The following is a 21,334-nucleotide window of genomic DNA, read 5'->3' as shown; positions in this document are numbered from 1 at the left end:
GGTTCTTAGGCTTCACAGACAAGCGTTTAACTGCTAAGCCATCTCTCCAGCCCTGTTTTGTTTTATTTTTCAAGGTAGAGTCTTCCTCTAGCCCAGACTGACCTGGAATTCACTATGTAGTCTCAGGGTGGCCTCAAACTCACTGCGATCCTCCTAACTCTACCTCCAGAGTGCTGGGATTAAAGGTGTGCACCACCACAACTCTTGGCTTCCCCCCCCCTCCGTCAGTAAGGTTTCACCCTAGCCAAGGCTAACCTGGAACTCACTCTGTAGCCCCAGGCTGGCCTTGGACTCCCAATGATCCCCCTACCTCAGCCTCCTGAATGTGTGGACCACCACCATGTCTGCTTTTTGTTAAGACAAAGTCTCCCTATGCAGGAAAAGTGGCCGTTAACTTGCAATCCTCCTGCTTCAGTTCAAGTGGCAGGATTACTGGTGTGCCCCACTAGGCCTGACTTGAATGATGCATGCATTACTGGAGATGGGGGGGGCCGCTGGTTAAAGAAGTGGACAATGAAGTCAAGGGGAATCCAGGAAATGCTAAGCGGGATGAGCTAACCCAAGGTTACGAAGACCCCCATTTTATTCAGGACTCCCCAGGCAGGTCACTGACCAGGTATAGTAAGGAAGGTGTGGGGCCTCCGCGGGGCAGGGGCCCTGATGAGAGCCACTCCTTCCTTCCCCATCTTATCACCGGCATTTCCACTTCCTGGAGGTCGGCCACTGGCCAGCTCAATAAAGACCCCCCAGCCCACCCACCAGGGAGACAGGCCTCGGCAGGAAATACGTGGCAGCCCCCTCTGTGACCCTTTTTATTTGGGAACAGGCTTTGGGGGGAAGGATCTAGGACTGCTGGGCCTGCAGCAGTGCCCGCACTTGGCTGATCTGCCAGTCGACGCTGGAGCGCGCGGTGCCACCCAGGGCACCGTACTGCTCCACGCTGTGCCCGTAGTCCCACACGCGGCTCACGTCGCCCGAGAAGAGGGGACTGGGAAGAAAACAGAAGATGGGTCAGGATGGGCAGGACACCCCAGCCTCCAGCACCCATCCAGGCATCACTTCCGGGAGGCGGGCGAAGAGGAAGGAGGAGGAGAAAGCGTACCTGATGGTCTGCAGCTCTTGCAGCGACAGCTGGTTGAGGGCGACTCCTTTGGTCTCAGCCATGAACACAGCTTTCCCCGAGGCCTCGTGGGCCTGGCGGAATGGCATCTGGGCACAGAGGCAGAGGCGGGTAATGCTGATAAGAGCATCACCCTCTGCTGTTCTGCTCTGGGGGCCAGTGAACGGGCCATGGCCAGCTTGGAGGACTCTCAACCTGTGTCTTTCTGCGCCCCCCACCCCGTGCTTTACTCACCCCTTTGCGGACCAAGTAGTAGGCGAGGTCGGTGGCCAGCATGTCGGGGCTGAGCGCCTGTGCCATGTTTTCACGGTGAATCTGGGGACGTGGCCCGGGCAAGAAGTGAGCTCTGTGGACCTCAGAACCTAAAGCCGTTGGCACTAGGACCAGGGCCTGCTCCAGGTTGCCCTCCCGCCCCCGACCTGAGAAAGTCCTTTCACTCATCCAGCTCCGATCCCACAATCACCTCATCACTCTCCTGTGCTCAGAGTCCAAACCAAGCCATTGCTCTAACACTGAGCTACACCCCCAACTTGGAGGGTTCATTGTTGTTTTTGAGATAAGGTCTCATGATAGCCCTGGCAGGCTTTGAACTTACTATATAGCCCAGGATGGACCTTGAGCTCCTGATTCTCCTGCCTGCACTTCCTGGGTGCTGTGAAGACAGGCGGTGCTGGGGAATCTAACCCTGGGCTTCATGCACACTTGGCAAGCTACCCTACAAACTGAGCTGCATGCCCAGCCTTGGTTTTTGTTATTTTGAACCAGGCTCTTAGTACCCTGTAGCTTAGGCCTGCCTGGAGCTTGCTGTGTGGACCAGGCTGGCCTCAAACATGCATCAATCCTGCCTGGAGAGGGAAAGAAAAGGAAAGGAGCTGGGTATGATCGTGCACACCTTGAATCCCAGCTCTCGGGAGGCAGAGGTAGGAGGATCGCCGTGAGTTCGAGGCCAGCCTGAGACTACATAGTGAGTTCCAGGTCAACTTGGGCTACAGTGAGACCCTACCTCAAAAAAAAAAAAAAAAAAAAAAAAAAGGAAAGGAGAGAAGAGAAGAGAAGGAGAAGCAGCTTATCCCTATAGTCCCAGCACCATAAGGCAGGAGGATCTTGAGTTGAAGGCCAGCTTGGGCTACATAGAAAGACCAATTCCTGCTCCGGCCGAAAGACAGAACCTAAGTCTCTGCAGTCTAACCCACCTCGATTCTGCGGCAGGTGGTTTTGGAAGCTGACCTTCCAACCCCAGGCCACCCAGCTCCACACAGCCTCCTCTTCAAACAGCTGCCCAGCACGCCCACCCACGTCTAAGGGCTGCGAGAGAAGAGGCAGGTGAGGTAGGGAAGGGTGAGTCTTGCCTGCAGTGTTGAGATGACACCTGTGGCCACTTGAAGGACGGCGCTCATGGTCTCAGACACTTCAAACACAGCTTCCTTGTCCTCCTGGGACGGGAGGCAGAGAGCAGGTGAGGGCCCAACAGCTCTACCCTCCTGAGACCTTCCACTGTCCTCCATTGAGAAGGCTTAGCAGCTCTCTCTCCACCAGGAGCAGTAGAGATCTGAGAGTGGCCACAGGGCTGTGTGCATAGCATGGGGAGGGGGCTCTGATAGGTGTGTGAGAGCCCCCCAAACTGGTATGTGGTGTAGTCAGAAGGTACCCTCACAACCACCCCCAAGCTTGTACCTGTAAGTCCTTGTTGTAGGTACTTGGGAGTCCCTTCAGGGTCATGAGGAGCCCAGCACACTGTAGGAAAAGTGAGGCTGAGGAGCCCAGATCCCACCATGAAGTCCCCCAAGACCCCACTGGGTCAGCCTGGAGGCCTTGCCCCCCACTCTGCCCGGCTCACCCGCCCAAACACTCGCCCCGCCTTGCTGCGGATCAGCTCCAAGCTGTCTGGGTTTTTCTTCTGGGGCATCAGACTGCTTCCGGTGCTGGGGACAGAGAGGACTGAGGGGTCGGCCTGTCCCTTGGCTGGCCTGATGGCAGGGGCCAGACAGGTCCCAGCAGCACACTGGGGAGCCTGGGCAAGGGTGGGGTGGAGTGGCAGGGGGAGAGGGGCATCCCAGAGGGAACAGGGGCGGGGCAGGGCAGGTGGTAGTGCTGAACTTACCTGTAGGCATCTGAGAGCTGCACAAAACTGAACTCCTTGGTGCCATAGAGGATGAGATCCTCCGCCATCCTGCTGAGGTGGGTCATACACAGAGAAGCCCAGAACAGGAACTCGGCTAGATAGGAGGTAAGGGACAGCAGGATCTCGGGGTCACCAGGCCGCTCTGGATTCCCCACCCCATGAGCTCCAGGCAGACCATACAGGGGGTGGGAGGAGACTGGAGAGATGATGGCGTTGTGGGGCAGTGGTGGGAACAGTGCAAGGGACTGGGCTTGGATTCCCACTCTGACATCTTTTTAACATGGGTTCTGGGGATTGACCTCAGGCCCGCACACTTGCAAGTCATCTATCTACCTTATCGACTAAACTACCAAGTTATCTCCCCAAGGTTTTCGTTTTTTGGTTTTTTTTTCCCCTAGGTTGTCTGTTCTCTGTCTCTTTCTCTCAAATAAATAAATAAATAAATAAATAAATAAATAAATAAATAAATAAATATTTGTAAGTAGGGAGACAGAGAGAGAATGGACATGTCAGGGCCTCCAGCCACTCAAACTCCAGATGCATTGCACCCCTTTTATGCACCTGGCTTTCCATGGGTGCTGGGGAATTGGACTTGGGTTACTAAGTTTTGTAGGCAAGTGCATCTTTCCAGCCCCACTTTTTATCTATCTATCTATCTATCTATCTATCTATCTATCTATCTATCTATTTATTTTGAGGTAGGGTCTCCTTGTAGCTCAGGCATTCCTGGAATTCACTACGTAGTCTCAGGGTGGCCTTGAACTCCTGGCGATCCTCCTATCTCTGCCTCCCGAGTGCTGGGATTCAAGGCATGTGCCACCACGCCCAGCTCCCACTTTTTATTTTTCAAGATGGAGCCCAAGCTGGCCTTCAACTCGGTATGTGGCAGAGCCTGACCCTGAGCTTCTGATCCTCTTGCCTCCACCTCCTAGACACTGGGATTCCAAGAACACACTACCATGCCTGGTTGATGCTGGGCTGAGGACTGTATCGGGGTTTGGTACATACGCGCAAGCACCCTACCAGCTAAGCCACGCCCCTAGCCCTGGCCTCCCACTTCTTACCCACAAAGTCTCTCTCACTGGTGGCATCCATGCTGTTGAGAGTGATGGCCCCAAAGTTCAGTTCTGGAAATGTGGGGAGGAGAGGGGGCTGGGCTGGAGGTCAAAGACAAGGTCCAGCTACCTCCCCCTAGGAACAAGGATGAAGGAGAGGCAGGAGGTGGGGAAGAGGTCTCTGTACTATTTGCAGAATAGCAGGAATACTATGTTTCAATAGCACTGGGCACTCTTGCCAGGGTGACCCCAGTAACTTCAACACCCATATATAGTAAGTGAACGACTCTTCCCAGGGGCTGAGGGTGGCAGCAGCAGGGTGAATGGGTGGGGTACCTTACCTGCCCGAAGCAGCTCCCGGTCCACACCCAAAGGATTGCCTGCGATGGCGCCGCTGTACAGACAGGGAATTCATAGTGACTGAGGCTCTGGGTGCCATACAGTGCCACGCACACACGGATAACCAAAACCAAGCAGTAGTTTCTCAATCCCTTTCCTGGCCTAGCCAGCTGGGGTGCCCAGAATACGTTTCCCCATGCAGGAAAAATGATGGGCCACGGGTATCTGGGAGGACCCTGGAGAGGGCTGGCTTGGCTCAGACACATTTGTGCACTTGGTTGTCTCTGTGTTAGAGAGCACTGGGAGACAGGCAGGGTTCTCCTCCTGGCTAATTCAGTCTTACAGGTTTTTTTAATTTTGTATGTGTATGTATGTGTACACATGCATGTTCATGTGTGTGTGCAGAATGCATGCGCACATGGTGTACAGGCCTGTGAAGGCCAGAAGTTGACATTAGGTGTCCTCCATTGCTTTCCATTTTATTCTTTGAGGCAAGCTCTCTCAGTGATCCTGAAGCTCAATGATTGTGCTAGACTAGCTAGCCAGCAAGCCCCAGGATCCTCCCGGCTGCCTCCCCAGTGCATTACATGGCATGCATCACAAGCACGTGCCATCATGTCTGCCTTTCATGTGGGTGCTGACATCTGACCTCAGGTCCTTACCCACAGAGCCATCTCCCTAGGACCCTGCCTTTGGCTAATTAGATAACTTCTCTCCTTTGGTCAGTCCCTGAGAGTCAAACCGACTGTATGACAATGTCCCACCCCGATCTCCCGTCAGGCCTTGGGGACTCTACAGTCTGGCTTACCTCCCCAGGGGCAGGACATTGATACGCTTCTGAACTTCCAGCAGCCTCTCGGAGTCTCGAGTCAGCGCCACGGCATGACTGTGGGAAGCCAGGGCTGGAGGGTCAGGGTGTCTGGGGTTCTCCCCTCCATCATGACCCCTACACAGGGCCCCTGCCCCTTCACAATGACCCCACTCCACATTGCTCACCTCAGGATCCAATGGCTCCATCGGATTGGCTGAGCCCTCTGCAGATGTGTGTATCCTGGGAAGAGAATGTCCCGTTCCCTGTAGAGGGAGGGAAAGAGCAGCCCTGAGGTGCTGGGGACAGGCAGGGATAGCAAAGGATTGCCTCTGACACTTGGAACCCTACAGGCTTGGGCCATTTCAGGGGAAAACAGGACTCTGCCTGCCTAAAAGACCCAGTGATCACCTGAGGACAAAAAGGTCTTAATGGAAAAAAAGCCCGTAGTAAGATCAAATGACTAGACCAGGCAGGGAATGATGGCAAATATCTGTAATCTCAATGTTTAAGAAGCTGAGGCAGGGCTGGAGCGATTGCTAAATGGTTAAGGTGCTTACCTGCAAAGCCTAATGACCCAGGTTCAATTCACCAGTACCCATGTAAAGCCAAATGCACAAAGTGGTGCGTGCATCTGGAGTTTGTTTGAAGTGGTTGGAGGCCCTGGTACACCTATTCTCCCCTGTCTCTCTTCTCTCTCTCTTTCTCTCTGCTTGCAAATTAAAAAACAAAACAAAAAACAAAAACAGGGCTGGAGGGATGGCTTAGCGCTAAGGTGTTTGCCTGCAAAGCCAAAGGACCCAGGTTTGATTCTCCACAACCCACGTTAGCCAGATGCACAAGGGGACACATGCAACTGGAATTTGTCTGCAGCAGCTGGAGGCCCTGGCACACCCATTTTTTCTCTCTCTCCCTCTTACTCTCTGTCAAATAAATAAATAAAAACATTAAAAAAAAAACCTTGTTGCAGGAGTATTGCCAAAAGTTGGAGGCCACCCTAGACTATATAGGGAGTTCCAGGCTACCCTTAATGTATAACCATCACTGCATTTGATTTTAGAATACTCATTACTCCATTAAAAACAACTAAAAAAAAAAGTTTTTTCTGAAAAGTTATTGAGAATACCTGAGTTTGATTCTTTCTTGTTTGCTTTTGTTTTTGTTTTTGTTTTTGTTTTTGTTTTTCCAAGGTAGGGTCTCTTTCTTTTCCAGGCTGACCTGGAATTCACTCTGTAGTCCCAAACAGGCCTCAAACTCACAGAAATTCTCCTACCTCTGTCTTCCAAGTGCTGGGATTAAAGGCATGAACCACCAAGCCTGGCTCTGATTCTTCAGAACTCACATAAACAGGTTGGTATGACCATACATACCTATAACTCCAGTCTTGTGGGGACTGGAGACCAGAGAATGACTGGGTCTTACAGGTCTTAACAGGTGTGATAGTGTACACCTTTAATCCCAGCACTCAGGAGGCAGAGGTAGGAGGATCACTGTGAGTTCAAGGCCACCCTGAGACTACACAGTGAATTCCAGGTCAGCCTGGACTAGAAGAAAAAAAAAAAGAAAGAAAGCGCCAGGGCTGGAGAGATGGCTTAACAGTTAAGGTACTTGCCTGCAAAACCAAAGGACATAGTTTTAGTTCCCCAGGACCCACATAAAGCCAGATGCACAAGGCAGCACATGCATCAGGAGTTTATAGTGGCTGAAAGCCCTGGCACACCCAATCTCTCTCTCTCTTTCTATCTGCATTTCTCTCTGTGTGTGTCTTTGTCTTTCTCTCTCTAAGGAAATAAATAAAAAATTAAAAAAAAATTATAGCTCTAGCTGGGCATGGTGGCACACACCTTTAATCCCCGTGCTTGGGAGGCTGAAGTAGGAGGCATGCTGTGAGTTCGAGGCCAGCCTGAGACTACATAGTGAATTCCAGGTCAGCCTGGGCTGGAGAGACACCCTACCTCAACAAAATAAAACAAAAAGTATACAGCTCCTCTCAGAAAGAGAGAGAGAAATTCAATCTCAAAAAAAGAAGTGGATGATCACTAAAGGATGATCACCCAGCATTCTCCCCTGACCTCTAAGCACCAGGGAGCACGGTCACATGCACATGTGTATACACTATACATTATACACACACAAGCATACAATGCCAATAAAAAACAAACCCCACTCTAAATCATTAGCCTTATCCCCTGTTCTTCCCAGCAGGTCACCCTCATTCATATGCCCTTGTATCCCATTCCCAGCAGATAAGGTCTATGAAATGGAAACGCACAGGGAATTAGGACAGAGGGGTCACCCCTGACTCTGATGCCATCTATGGAACTTTCTGTGGCTTTTTTGGCCAGTTCCGCAGGGGACAAAGCCAGTCCTGAGGACAACAGAGCCGAGAAGCTTGCAGAGGCAGTCTTGGTCTCTGCCTTCTGTGTGTGGTGGGGATGGGGGCTGTGGTGGTTTGATTCGGGTGTCCCCCATAAGCCTAGGTGTTCTGAATGCTGGGTTTCCAGCTGATGGAGATTTGGGAATTAACCCCTCCTGGAGGGATTGTATTGTTGGGAGTGGGCTTATGGGTGTTATAGCCAGTTTCTCCTTGCCAGTGTTTGGCACACTCTCCTGTTGCTATTGTCTACCTTATGTTGGCCAGGGGGTGATGTCCACCCTCTGCTCATGCCATTGTTTCCCCCTGCCATCGTGGAGCTTCCCCTCGAGCCTGTAAGCCAAAATAAACCCCTTTTTCCCAGAAGCTGCTCTTGGTTGGGTGATTTCTACCAGCAGTACGAACCGGACTGCAACAGGGGCATAGGATGGTCTTAAGCTGAGGGGCCATTCTACCTTCTCCAGGCTCAGCCAGGCCCTTTCCTTGGGCATTTGGGTCTTGGCTTGGTACTATCGTCTCCTGAGATCCTCAGAGGGCCAGTGTTTTCCCTGCCCTCTGACCTAAGCTGACCTAAGGCAGGGATACAGATGCGCTCCACTCCTTTCGGCTCTGTATTACTTCAGGAGATCTAAGCCCGCCCGGTACCCCTGAGCCCGCCCCTCTCCCCCAAGTCTGTTCATTCCTATCACCCGGGTATGGTGCTCAGAGGAGAGCAGAACCTGGCTACGCTGGTGGTCATCTCTGTTCCCCAGGGGACTCACGCCTCTGCCCGGTCCACCATAGTTTTGATGAGGGCCCAGAGGAGAGCGGAGAGCTTTGAACAGGTCTGGCGCATCCACAGCCTGAGGTCTGTAACAACCTGTGCAGCGGTGGGAGGAGACACTCAGGGAAGGGAACATGTTCCTTCCCTAGGGACTCAGAGCTCAGAGGGCTCCCCAGAGCTGGCAAGGTCACAGCAGGGGGTGAAAGAGCTGGTGGCACCTGGTCATTCCGACTGCGCCCTGTGTGCAGCTTCCCGGCCGTCTCACCGATGAGCTCCTGGGGGAGGAGGAAGGCACGAGGTGAGGGACTGTGTGCCCACCTCCCAGTGGGGGTTCAAGGGTTAATGAACCACTGACCTTGGGCCACTGACCTCGGTGGACCATAAAACTTTCCTGAAAGCCAGGCGTGGTGGCGTGCACACCTTTAATCCCAGCACTCAGGAGGCAGAGGTAGGAGGATCACTGTGAGTTCGAGGCCACCCTGAGACTACATAGTGAATTCCAGTCAGCCTAGACCAGAGTGAGACCCTACTTCAAAACACCAAAAAAGAAAAAAAAAAACTTTCTTGGACCCAGCTGGGAATGGTGGCGCACGCCTTTAATCCCAGCACTCGGGACGCAGAGGTAGGAGGATTGCCATGAGTTTGAGGCCAGCCTGACACTACACAGTGAATTCCAGGTCAGCCTGGGCTAGTGTGAGTCCCTACCTCAAAACAAAAACAAAAACAAAAACAAAAACAAAACAACAACAGAACTTTCCTGGACCATAATATAAGAGATATATGTTACAAAGCAAGCTTATTGCTCAAACACCCAGCATCAAGAGCTATAAATCAGGCTACCTGGGCAGGCAATTAGTCCTCACCTTCCCCTCATTCTTCATTCCCAAAGACTCCCCCCATCCCTCACCCTTTCTATCTCTAATCTCTCCCATGTTCAAGGGCAGTAGATCCATCCCAGGAGAGCTGCTGCCCTCCGTAAAGAATAATATGTGCTGGCTTTCTTCCTCTATTGTATTTCTCATGTCACTCCAATCAATCCCGAATTCCTACAGGGGCAACCCTAGGCTAGGCAGGGGTTCTTGCCAGCCCTGTGGTCTTCCCTTCATGCCCAGGTACCTGTCACCATTTCTGCTCTGCCAACGATGCTAAGTGGACCAAGGCAAAGTGGAGGCCAGGGAGGCAGAGAGGGAAGCTGTACCTTTAGGCGCCGCTCATTGGCCGTATGGATATCCTCATCATTGGGGTGCAGTTTGAAAGTGCCCTGGGCCCACTCTTCAGCAACCTGTAGGAATTGGCATCACCCAGGGGATCAGCGAACAGACGTCAGTAGCCGAGAGGGTTCCTGCCCTGGTCCTCCTTTATTCTCTGCCCTTGTACAAAAGCTAGGCTACAGCCTCCATCCCTGAGGAAGTATTTCAGGCCCAAACCACGTCTGCCATGAGTCATAGAGGTGACAGCGTTCATTAAGACAAACAAAGACACTCACTATAGAGCACTTCTCTATTCATATAATTACTATAAGATAAAACAAGTGTGTAATACTGTAATTTGTACACCAGGATGTGAGAGTTAGGGGTGGCTCAGAGATACAGTGCTGGCTTTGAATCTGCCAATAAGGGTCTGGGGCCATGGCTCAACAGAAGGGTACTTGCCTAGAATTCCCCAGTTAAGGGCTCAGCTGTAGAGCTCTTATATAGAATCCTCCAGTGAGGGATTTGGGGGGTGGGGTGGCTTAGGAGCAGGAATCAAGGAGGGAAACTAAAGTGAAATGCACTCAGGGATTTGGTAGGAGCAGGGGTCCCCCCAAAAAGGGATCTAGAGTGGGGTTTGGGACATGGAGAGTACCTTGTCCAGGCCTTGCAGTATCCGGTCCATCTCAGCCTTGGTGAGGAGCCCCGCCTTCTCGAGGCCCCTGCTGTAGGCCTTGCTGCCCTGCACGTCCACCTCCCATAGGTGCCGGTCATAGGTGATGGATGAGTTGAACTTCTCCATGATGGGGTCCACGGCCCCCACAAACCGGCCACCCCATAGCTTCCCACTCTGGTGAAGAGAGCAGGAACAATCAATCCCATGTCCAGCCTCCAGAACAGAGTCTCATAAAAGCACTCATAGGAGACATACCAACAGGAGCCACTGGACAGAATTATTCTCACTAGGTGGATGGATAAGGAACTAAGACTCAGAGAATCAGGAACCCAGAGCGTGAGCAGATATATGTATGTGTGTGTGTATATATATATGTATGTATGTATGTATGTATGTATGTATGTATGTATGTATATGTATGAATCATTATAATACACACACACACACACACACACACACACACATGCATATATAAAATCAGCCCCTCTTTTCTTTTCTTTTTTTTAACTTTACTTTTTGGGTTTTCCAAGGTAGGGCCTCACTCTGGCCCAGGCTGACCTGGTATTAACTATGTTGTCTCAGGGTGGCCTCGAACTCACAGTGATCCTCATACCTCTGCCTCCTGAGTGCTGGGATTAAAGGTGTGTGCCACCACGCCTGGCTCCCATCTTTTATTTTGAGACAGGCTGACACTGGTCACTCTGAGGCCCCCATAGGCCTTGAATTTGTCCTCCTGCTTCAACCTCCTAAGTAGCTGGGATTACAGGCCTGTACTACCAGACCTGGCAAATAAGCAAACATAATGTGTTTTTTGTTTGTTTGTTTTCCAGGATTTTTTTGAGGTAGCCCTAGCTAGCTCTAGCCCAAGGCTCGGGGTCTATTGTGGAAGAGGTGGCAGAAAGAATGTACGAGCCAAAGGAAGGGTAGGACTCCTTACAACGTACTCCACCCATATATAAAATGGCCTGGATATCCATGACCTCACAGTGCCTGACACTACCTGCACAAGACCATCATAATAGGAGGAAAAGATGATGACATCAAAATAAAAGAGAGACTGAGAGGGGGAGGGGATATGATGGAGAATGGAGTTTCAAAGGGGAAAGTGGGGGGACAGAGGACATTGCCATGGAATATTGTTTATAATCATGGAAGTTGTTAAGACAAATAATAACAATAGTAAATCATCTTAATAATCAAGAATGAAAGAAAGAAAGAAAGAAAGAAAGAAAGAAAGAAAGAAAGAAAGAAAGAAAGAAAGAAAGAAAGAAAGGGAGAAAGAAATGATTAGCTGGGCATGATGGTACAGGCCTTTAATCCCAGCACTCAGGAGGCAGAGGTAGGAGGATTGCCATGAGTTCAAGGCCACCCTGAGACTACATAGTGAATTCCAAGTCAGCCTGGTCTAGAGAAAGACCCTACCTCGAAAAATGGAAAGACTAAAAAAAAAAAAAAATTATTTGAGAGAGAGGGAAATAGAGAGATGGAAAGACAGAGAGAGAAAGAGATTGAAAATGGGCATGCCAGGGCCTCTCTCCACTGCAAACAGACTCCAGAGGCACGTGCCACCTTATATACATCTGGCTTACGTAGGTCCTGGGGAGTTGAATGTGGGTCCTTTTAGCTTTGCTAAGCCATCCCTCCAGTCTAGTTCTTTCATTTTCAATGCATGTGTATAAGTTTGTGTGTGTGCATGGGTCTGTGTGTGCATTTGCATGTGGAGGCCAGGTTTCTTTTCTTTTCTTTTCTTTTTTTTTTTTTTTTTTGGTTTTTCGAGGTAGAGTCTCACTCTGGTCCAGGCTGACCTAGAATTAACTAGGTTTCAACATTTCGAATCATACTCAAGAACTCTTGTCAACCTTTTTTTTTTTTTTTTTGAGACAAGGTCTCTCATTGGCCTGGAGCACACTAATTAGCTAAAGTGGCCAGTGAGCCCCAGGAATCCTCCTGTCTCCACCTCCCCAGAGATGGGACTAACAGATGAGTAACACCACACCTAGCATTTATTGTTATTATTTTTCTTTTTTTAATTTTTTTGTTTATTTTATTTATTTGAAAGTGACAGAGAGAGAGAGAGAGAGAGAGAGAGAGAGAAAGAGGCAGATAGAGAGAGAGAATGGGTGCGCCAGGGCCTCCAGCCACTGCAAACGAACTCTAGACATGTGCACACCCTTGTGCATCTGGCTAACTTTGGGTCCTGGGGAATGGAGCCTCAAACCAGGGTCCTTAGGCTTTACAGACAAGCGCTTAACCGTTAAGCCATCTCTCCAACCCTACTGTTATTATTTTGAGACAGGATCTCATGTAGCCATGAGCCCAGACTATCTCAAATTTGGTATGTAGATGAGGATGACCTTGAACTTCTCATCCTCCTGCCTCTACCTCCTGAGTTCTGGGATCATAGGCATGAATCACTGCATATGATTTATTTAGGCTGGGGATGGAACCCAAGGCTTCATGCATGCTGGGCAAGTACTCTACCGACTGAGCTACATGCCCAGTCTTGACACGTAGCAGTTCTGGGGATACAACTCAGGTTCTCATGCTTGGGAGGCAAGCACTTTATTCACTGAGCTATCTCCTCAGCCCTTATTACAAACCTTCCTGAAACCTCAGAGTTTCATCTCCATAAAGCAGGAATAACACTACCTATGTGATAAGCTTGCTATGAGCATTCAGTTAGATACTATTTATGCTGGGTGTGGTGGCACACACCTTAAATCCCAGCACTTGGGAGGCAGAGATAGGAGAATCATCATGAGTTCAAGGCCACTCTGAGACTACATAGCGAATTCCAGGTCAACCTGGGCTAGAGTGAGACACTACTTAAAAACAAAACAAAACAACAAAAAAAAAAAAAAAATTGCAAGACTCCACATACTTGGGCTGCAAGGCCACTGAGAAATCCTGCTGGAACTGAGCTGATAACCTCCTCCATGTAGACCAGCTGACAGAACGCTGGAAGAAGCCATTCTGTATGCAGTTCAATGGGAGAGAGAGAAATCACCAGTGAAGATACTCAACAGTGGACACTACAAGTCTTATATTTGGCCAGCCAGGCCATATGAGCCAACAGGTGCAATAGTGGCATGTCTGTTATGGTGGAAACCAACTGCCCTCTAATTGGACTGGAGGCCCGCTCCATCGGAGGGAATACATCCCTGATACTGAAAACTTACAACAGGGGTAGTCATGATCCCTAGGGGTGTAACGTCTGCTGCTGCCTGGCTAAATGTATACACTATGCTTATCAAACTGCCAGTAAGCACTTCTCTTATTGTTCATACCCTTATATTAATGCTACTCTCACTTTTGATAGAGAATCTTCTCTTTTCAGATAGCAGTGACTTTGGGATGATTCAGAAGGTATCATGGTGCTGGAAAGAAGTGACAGGAGTGCTCAGCACTGCAGTATCTCTATCACACTTTCCAAGGCTCAGGGTCTATTGTGGAAGAAGTGGAGGAAAGAATGTAAGAGCCAAAGGAAGGGTAGGACTCCTTACAACATGCTCCTCTAGACACAAAATGGCCTGGATATCCATGATCTCACAGTGCCTGACACTTCCTACACAAGACCATCATAAGAAAAGATCATGACATGAAAATAAAAGAAAGACTAATTGAGAGGGGGAGGGGATATGATGGAGAATGCAGTTTCAAAGAGGAAAGTAGGGGGAGGGAGGGCATTACCATGGGATATTTTTTATAATCATGGAAAGTGTTAAAAAAATTTTTTGGACCCAGAAAGCCAAGTGCCACATGTTCTCTCTCATATGTGGATAGTAGCTACAGATGATTGGGCTTCTGAGTGAGAATGAAAATACTTAGTAGCAGAGGCCAGTTAGTTAAAAAGGAGACATAAAGGGAAGAGAAAGGAAGGGAGGAAGGTACTTAATAGGTTGATATTGTATATATGTAAGTACAATGATTGAGATGGGGAGGTAATATGATGGAGAATGGAATTTCAAAGGGGAAAGTGGGGGGGGGGTGAGAGGGGGAATTACCATGGGATTTTTTTTATAATCACACACACACACACAAGAAAAAATTGCAAAGAGCATGTATAGCACAGTTCCTGGCCCTCAGTGAGGACTGACATGCTAGCTGTTTCAAAGGATGCTTTATCTATCTCTACTCCTGGTTCCTCTGGGTACCACAGGGGTCCTTCCCCATGCTCTGGTTCCAGGCTGTGAACTAACCCTTCAGTGTTCAATCCTGCTGCCGAAGAACTCTGACCCAATAGGACATGCAGCAGCTTCCATCACCACCCCCCACCGAGCCTTGGAAGCAGGCCCACACCTACCCTTCAGCTGCCCCAGCAATACTGGATCTCCACCAAGGCACCACGTGGGGCCCTGGAGCCTACCCCTGGGGTCAGAGGGCCAGGGTAGCCACTCAGAACAGGAAGCTAGCTGGGAGCCTGCCGGGGGAGATCTGGGAGGGAGCCTGACACACCTCCCTTGACAAGCTTTTGGCCACTGTGCATGTCAGTAATAACAACTATTTAACAAGCGAGGCTGCAGCCAAAACAATTAGTACTAACCCACAGGATGACTTAGGGCAAGATGAGGTCACCTGGAGCCCGGCTGATTCCTGAGTAAAGAGGTGTCATTTTGCTTGGGGACCAAGATCTGGCCTCACTAGCAGGTTTTCTTCTTCCTTAAATTTATATATATAAACCGGGCATGGAGGCACATGCCTTTAAGCCCAGTACTCAGAAGTCAGAGGTAGAAGGATCATTGTGAGTTCGAGGCCACCCTGAGACTACATAGTGAACTATTCTAGGTCAGCTTCGACCAGAATGAAATCCTACCTTGAAAAACTAATATCTATATCTATATCTCTACATCTCTATATCTCTATATATCTATATCTCTATATATCTATATCTTATTTATGTGTATGCCATGTCTCTTGCTGCTACAAAATGCCCGATAAATGTACCACTTTTGCATCTGGCTTTTGGCATCTGGTAGCTGAACCCCAGCTGGTAGGCTTTGTAACCATGAGCCTTTAATCACCAAGCTATCTCTCTAGCCCTCTTTCTCCTCTTTCTTTCTTTTTTTGTTCTTTTTGGTTCTTTGAGGCAAGGTCACATTCTAGCCTAGGCTGACCTAGAACTTACTCTGTAGCCCAGGCTGGTCTTGAACTCACAATGATCCACAGTCAGCTTTCCAAGTTCTGAGACCAAGGGAGTGAGCCACAATGCCTGGGCTTTCTTTCCATGCCTAAGGCCCTGTGCATGCTAGGCAGCCATTCGTCTACTGAACTACACTCCTAACTGTTTTTGCTTGTCAAGACAGGGTCTCAAATGTAGTTCAGTCTAGCCTGAAATGCAGTATATTGTCCAGGTTTGGCCTCAAACGTATGGTCCTTCTGCATCAGCCTCTCAAATGCTGGAATTAGAGGGTGCCCCACCATGCCCAGCTCTGAGAGACTTTTGAAAAGATCTCAGCAGGTGAGAGTGAGGTGCCTCCAGCTGGTCACTGAGAGAGGGCAGGGCCCAGTGCAGTGGAGGTCATTGCTCCAGGCCAGGGGCACAGAGTCAGGCTGGGCTGAATGAGCAACAACCACCTTAGAATGCAGAAGGTAAGAATCAGAGTTACTCTTAGCTAGCTAGGACACCCACACCTATCATCCCAGCACTCGGCAGATACAGGCAAGAGAAAGAGGAGCTGAGGCCAGCCTGACTATGCAAAGAAGGGTGGGAGAAGCTGAAGAGATAGCTCAGTGGGAAAACTGTTTCCCATGCAAGTATGGGAACCTGAGTTCAGATTGCCAGCACCCACATAAAATCCCGGGAGGCAATGTGCACCAGGAGGCTCTCCAGGCTACACTGGCTAGCTAGTCTAGACAAATCGGTTTGGGAAGAGACCCTGTCTCAAATAAGGTGGAGAGTCTCTACATGTACATGCACATACATATGTATGAACATGTATATACACGTGCACCCATACCACACACAAACAAAAAAAGATAACTGTCCCAGTTAGCCACCATTTATTTCTTGGCCTTATATTGCCTGGGAACCCAATGCAGTTTCATATACATCAGGGATGTAGTTCAGTAATACAGCACTTACCCACTTGCCTAGCATGCACAAGGCCTACTCCTGGGAAGCATGAGCCCCCCCCCAAAAAATAAAATAAAATAAAGGTAAGTTTGCCTTTGTGCTGTTCACACTGTTATACCTACTTTACAAATGAGCAAAGAGGTTCAGGCAGGTTAACTCTGGCATGAAAACCAAGTGTGTTCGGTTCCATAGTCCAGGCCTTGCTCCTGGCCCTCTACCACATGACCCAGCTGCTAGGACAGGCCATCTTAGCCTGTTTATTCAGAAGAATTGGTGAGGGGTGGGGGAGGGAGAAAGAAAGGGGGAGGGTGACTCACCAGCTAATGAGGGCCAGAAAGGACTGGCACCTAGGTAGCTATTCCCTAATAGCCCCTTTTACCTGAAAACCTCAAAGCAATGAGCTCGTGATCTCAGTACCTTACAGATGAAGCCCAACACCTGTCATGTTTGTTTGTTAGATAAATTAACTGAAGTCCAAGGAAGGAACCTGTACCTGTGTCTTGGTAGACATGGTCACGAAGAGAAGCTAAAAGTCCCTGATCTGAAGAAAAGGAGGGGACAATGACACAGAAGAGATCGGGCCCTTGACCCCTGTGAGGTCACTGGAGACACAGAGAGAGGTCCTTACCTCCTAGCTCTTTCCTTATTATAGGAGGACTGGAACACTTTGGTGACTGAACACAGTGTGTTGTATGGCTGTGTGTATGTGTGCGCATGTGCATGTGTAAGCTGAGGTGTGTGTGCATGGGTGTGTGTATGCCATGGTGTGCATGTGAAGGCCAGAGTGCAATCTCAAGGTGTCGATCCTCACATTTTATGAGGAAACAGGTCTCTCTTGTTTGCTGCTACAAATGCAGACTAGCTCGCCTGGGAACTTCAGGATTTTCCTGACTCTGTCTCCCATTGCTGCAGGCACTTGGAATTACACAAACAGGTGCTATCTGTGCCTGGATTCTCTGGGGATCTGAACTCTGGTTATCAGGTTTGCATAGCCAGCACTTTTTTTTTTTTTTTTTTGAAGTAGGGTCTCATTCTAGCCCAGGCTGACCTGGAATTCACTATGTAGTCTCAGGGTGGCCTTGAACTCACAGCGATCCTCCTGCCTCTATTTCCCAAGTGCTGGGATTAAAGGTGTGTGTCACCATGCCTTGCCCAGCCAGCATTTTTACCTACTGAGCCATCTTCATAGCCGTATGTAAACTATTCACAGGGGCAAACTGTTGTGGCAGAAGGGTCTCTACATGGTCGGGACTGAGAAGATGAGGGGACACCAGTAACACTCCAGAGACCTGTTAAGGAGGACTGCTGTGAGTTTAAAGCCAGCCTGGGGCTGGAGAGATGGCTCAGCAGTTAAAGGCATTTGCTTGCAAAGTCTGATGGCCTGAGTTCAATTTCCCAGGACCCACATAAAGCCAGATTCACAAAGTGGTGCATGCAACTGGAGTTCGTTTGCAGTGGCAAGAGGTTCTAGATCACCTGTTCACTCTTATTCTCTTTCTCTCTCTCCTTGAAAATAAACAATAAATTAAATAATTTAAAAGTAAACTAAAGCCAGCCTGGGTGAGTTCCAGAGCAAGGGCCTATATCAAAAGAACACAGAGAGTCCCAGAACTCTGGAGGTTAAGATAGATAGAGGATCTCTGTGAGTTCAAGGCCAACCTGAGCTACAGAATGAATTCCAAGTAAGTTTAGGCTAAGAGTAAGAGATTGTCCCCCAAAACAAATAAACAAACAAAAAGCCAGGTATAGCACCCCACTCCCAGGGGCTGGTGGGTTTGTCAAACGGGCCACCAGGGAGTGTCCAGTGGGCAGACCGTGATGGGGACACCAGTGCATCCTCGTTAAGATGCTAGGAGCCAGCGAGGACAAGTACTAGGTCTGGCTTCCTCACTTGTTTGCAAGCCCGAAGTCCCACTCACCTCCGATGCCATGTTGGGCGGATCCTCCTTCTCTAGGAGCCTCGGTCCTGCGGGTCTGGAAGACAAGACCGGACTGACCACTTTGGCCCATGAAGGTCCCCCGGGCACGGTCATCTCGGAGCTGGAGCACGAGCGCAGCCCAGAACGTGGGCAGCGCCCAGGGCCCCCGATGTCCCCTGCGCTGCCCGGTCCGTGATCCCACTCACCAGCCTGGCCACGCCGGAGGTCTGTCGCCAGCTTCGGACGGGTCTCTTCTGGCCCGGATGGCGTCGGCGGCTTGTCCGGGTCTCTTGACGGCGACGCGCCAATCAAGCGGTGTGGGCGTGGCCTCGCGCTCCAATCCGTCTGTGGGCGGGGCCGAGTCCGGCCGAGCCTCGGGGAGGTTAGGGGCTCGCAGAGTGTCCGCGCTTGGGTGTACCGACACCCAGGCACGGGTGACAACAGCTGGGCGTGGGTGCCGACAGCTGGGCGTGTCATCCCAGCGCTCGGGAGGCGGAGGCAAGAGAATTGCTGGAAAAGTTATTCTAGGACACGTGTGAATCATGTGCGGTGGCTCATGCCTGTGATCTCAGCATTTGGGAGGCTGAGGCAGGAGGATTAAGAGTTGGAAACCAAACGCGGCGTGGTGACGCACGCCTTTAATCCCAGCACTTGGGAGGCAGAGGTAGGAAGATCCGCGGTTGGAGTTCCAGGTCAGCCTGGGCTTGAGTGCAAAAAGAGAGAGACACAGAGTGGGAAGCACTTGGGAGATTGCTCTGTGGGTACAGAGTACTGGAGTTTGGCGTGGTGGTGGCACATGCCTCTAATCCCAGCATTCCGGAGGCAGAGGAGGAGCTCCGTGAGTTCAACACCAGCCTGGAACTTCAGAGTGAGTTCCAGGTCAGCCTGGCCTAGAGTGAGACCTTGAAAACAAGGTATAGAGCGATTGATGAAGACATCCTATTTTTCAGAGAGAGAATGAGAATGGGCGCACTAGGACCTCCAGCCACTGAAGACCAACTCCATATGCATGTACTACCTTGTGCATCTGGCTTACGTGGGTCCTGGGGAATTGAACCTGGGTACTTTGGCTTTGCAGGCAAGTACCTCAACCGCTAAGCCATTTCTACAGCCCAAGACATCCTATCTTGACATATGGCCTTCACATGCACGTGCACACATGTGCACACTCACCTGCAACCTGCAAACACATATACATCAGACACACACACACACATACACAGAAAAGAAATAAAAGTAAAAAATGTCAGGCGTGGTGGCGCATGCCTTTAATCCCAGCACTCTGGAGGCAGAGGTAGGAGGATCATCATCAGTTCAAGGCCACCCTGAGACTACATAGTGAATTCCAGGTCAGCCTGGGCTAGACTGAGACCCTACCTTGAGAAAACAAAGGAAAAAGTAAAATATTTTAAAAGAGGAGCTGAGACAGCTAAAGGTAACTGTTTGCAAAGCCTGCTGACCTGGGTTCAATTTCCCAGGTAAAGCAATATGCAAAAAGTGGTGCAAGCATCTGACATTCCTTTGCAGTGACAAGAGACCCTGGTATGCCCATACACACACATGTGCTATATATATATATATCCTTGCAAATACATAAAACTATTTTTAAAATTAAAAAATATAGTCAAGCGTGGTGGTGCACACCCTTAATCCCAGCACTCAGGAGGCAGAAGTAGTACTATTGCTGTGAGTTCTAGGTCAGCCTGAGATTACTTAGTAAATTCTATGCCAGCCTGGACTAGATCTAGACCCTACCAAAAAAAAAGAAAGAAAAAGCCGGGTGTGGTAGTGCGTGCCTTTAATCACAGCACTGGGGAGGCAGAGGTAGGAGGATCACCATGAGTTCATTACATAGTACATTACATAGTGAATCCCAGGTCAGCCTGAGCTAGTGTGAGACATTTCCTCCCACAAAAAAACAAAGAAAAAGAAGGGAGGAGAGGAGACAGATGCTGCGGAGGTGTGATTAACACCAAGTAGGACTGCAATAAATATTTTAGTGGGGCATGGTGGTACACACCTTTAATCCCAGAATTTGGGAGGCAGAGGTTGAGGCTGGAATTTGGGTCTGCCCCCAAACACTCCTTAGTGTTGGACCCAGAGACACCTCTTCCAGCCAGGTGGCTGGAAATGTAAGTTACAAACATTAATAAAACACCTGAGTCTATGGAGGCTATACATTCAAACTGCCATATCAGGTGTGGTGACTCACACTTGCAATCCCTGCACTTGGGAGTTTGAGACAGAGGTGCTGTGAGCTTTAGGTCAGCCTGGTTATAGTCAGTTTTAGGCCAGCCCTGTCCCAAAAGCCAAGATAACTCTAATTAACTTGGTAAACATACAATATACAGCACACACTTAATTTTAAATGAGATATATTGGCTTTATTGAGATGTTTAGTGTATAATAAAATACAAATATAAGACAGCCAATTAATCTGTTTATCTGAATGTTCTACAGAAATTTAGAAGCAGCAGTCAATAGTGATGACATTTTATAAGCTTTAAGGACAAACGATGCCATTGTCATTAAGTTCCTTCAAAATGGCTACAATAGAGCTGGATGTGGTGACCTAACCCTTCACTCCCAGCACTCCTGTGGCAGGAGTAGGAGGATTGCTGTGAGTTCAAGGCCAGCCTGAGACTACACAATGAATTCCAGGTCAGCCTGGGCTAGAGCAAAACCCTACCTTGAAAAACAAAAACAAAAACAACAAACAAAACTCCATACTGAAAATCTCCTTAGAGATGGGTGTGGTGGTGCACACCTTTAGTCCCAGCACTCAGGAGGCAGAGGTAAGAGGATCTCCATGAGTTCAAGGCCACCCTGAGACTCCATAGAGAATTTCAGATTAGCCTACAAGAAAAAAAAAAAATCTCCCTAGACCCATGCAAC

The 21,334-nt window shown here is 49.5% G+C and overlaps 1 protein-coding gene and 1 non-coding gene across 2 annotated transcripts; one reads left to right on the top strand and one right to left on the bottom strand.

The window, feature by feature from the left end:
* Positions 1-529: 529 nt before the first annotated feature.
* Positions 530-18,743, bottom strand: Asl (argininosuccinate lyase). Its single transcript, XM_045144476.1, has 17 exons — positions 18,646-18,743; positions 18,440-18,494; positions 10,427-10,621; positions 9,780-9,863; positions 8,800-8,856; positions 8,580-8,677; positions 5,633-5,710; positions 5,445-5,522; positions 4,639-4,691; positions 4,307-4,369; positions 3,222-3,336; positions 2,958-3,042; positions 2,795-2,854; positions 2,470-2,553; positions 1,355-1,435; positions 1,103-1,209; positions 530-988 (listed from the first exon to the last, which is right to left on the bottom strand). The coding sequence occupies exons 2-17, from the start codon at positions 18,449-18,451 to the stop codon at positions 844-846; spliced, it is 1,395 nt and encodes a 464-aa protein (XP_045000411.1). The 5' UTR covers positions 18,452-18,494; positions 18,646-18,743; the 3' UTR covers positions 530-843.
* Positions 18,744-20,860: 2,117 nt separating this feature from the next.
* Positions 20,861-20,994, top strand: LOC123459154. Its single transcript, XR_006636062.1, has one exon. It is a non-coding gene; the product is annotated as a small nucleolar RNA SNORA33 (small nucleolar RNA).
* The last annotated feature ends 340 nt before the right edge of the window (positions 20,995-21,334 follow it).

Source organism: Jaculus jaculus, chromosome 2, assembly GCF_020740685.1.
Source record: "Jaculus jaculus isolate mJacJac1 chromosome 2, mJacJac1.mat.Y.cur, whole genome shotgun sequence".
In the NCBI taxonomy this organism is placed as follows: domain Eukaryota; kingdom Metazoa; phylum Chordata; class Mammalia; order Rodentia; family Dipodidae; genus Jaculus; species Jaculus jaculus.
The sequence above is the reverse complement of the archived record's forward strand: the minus strand, read 5'-3'. Positions and strand labels throughout refer to the sequence as shown.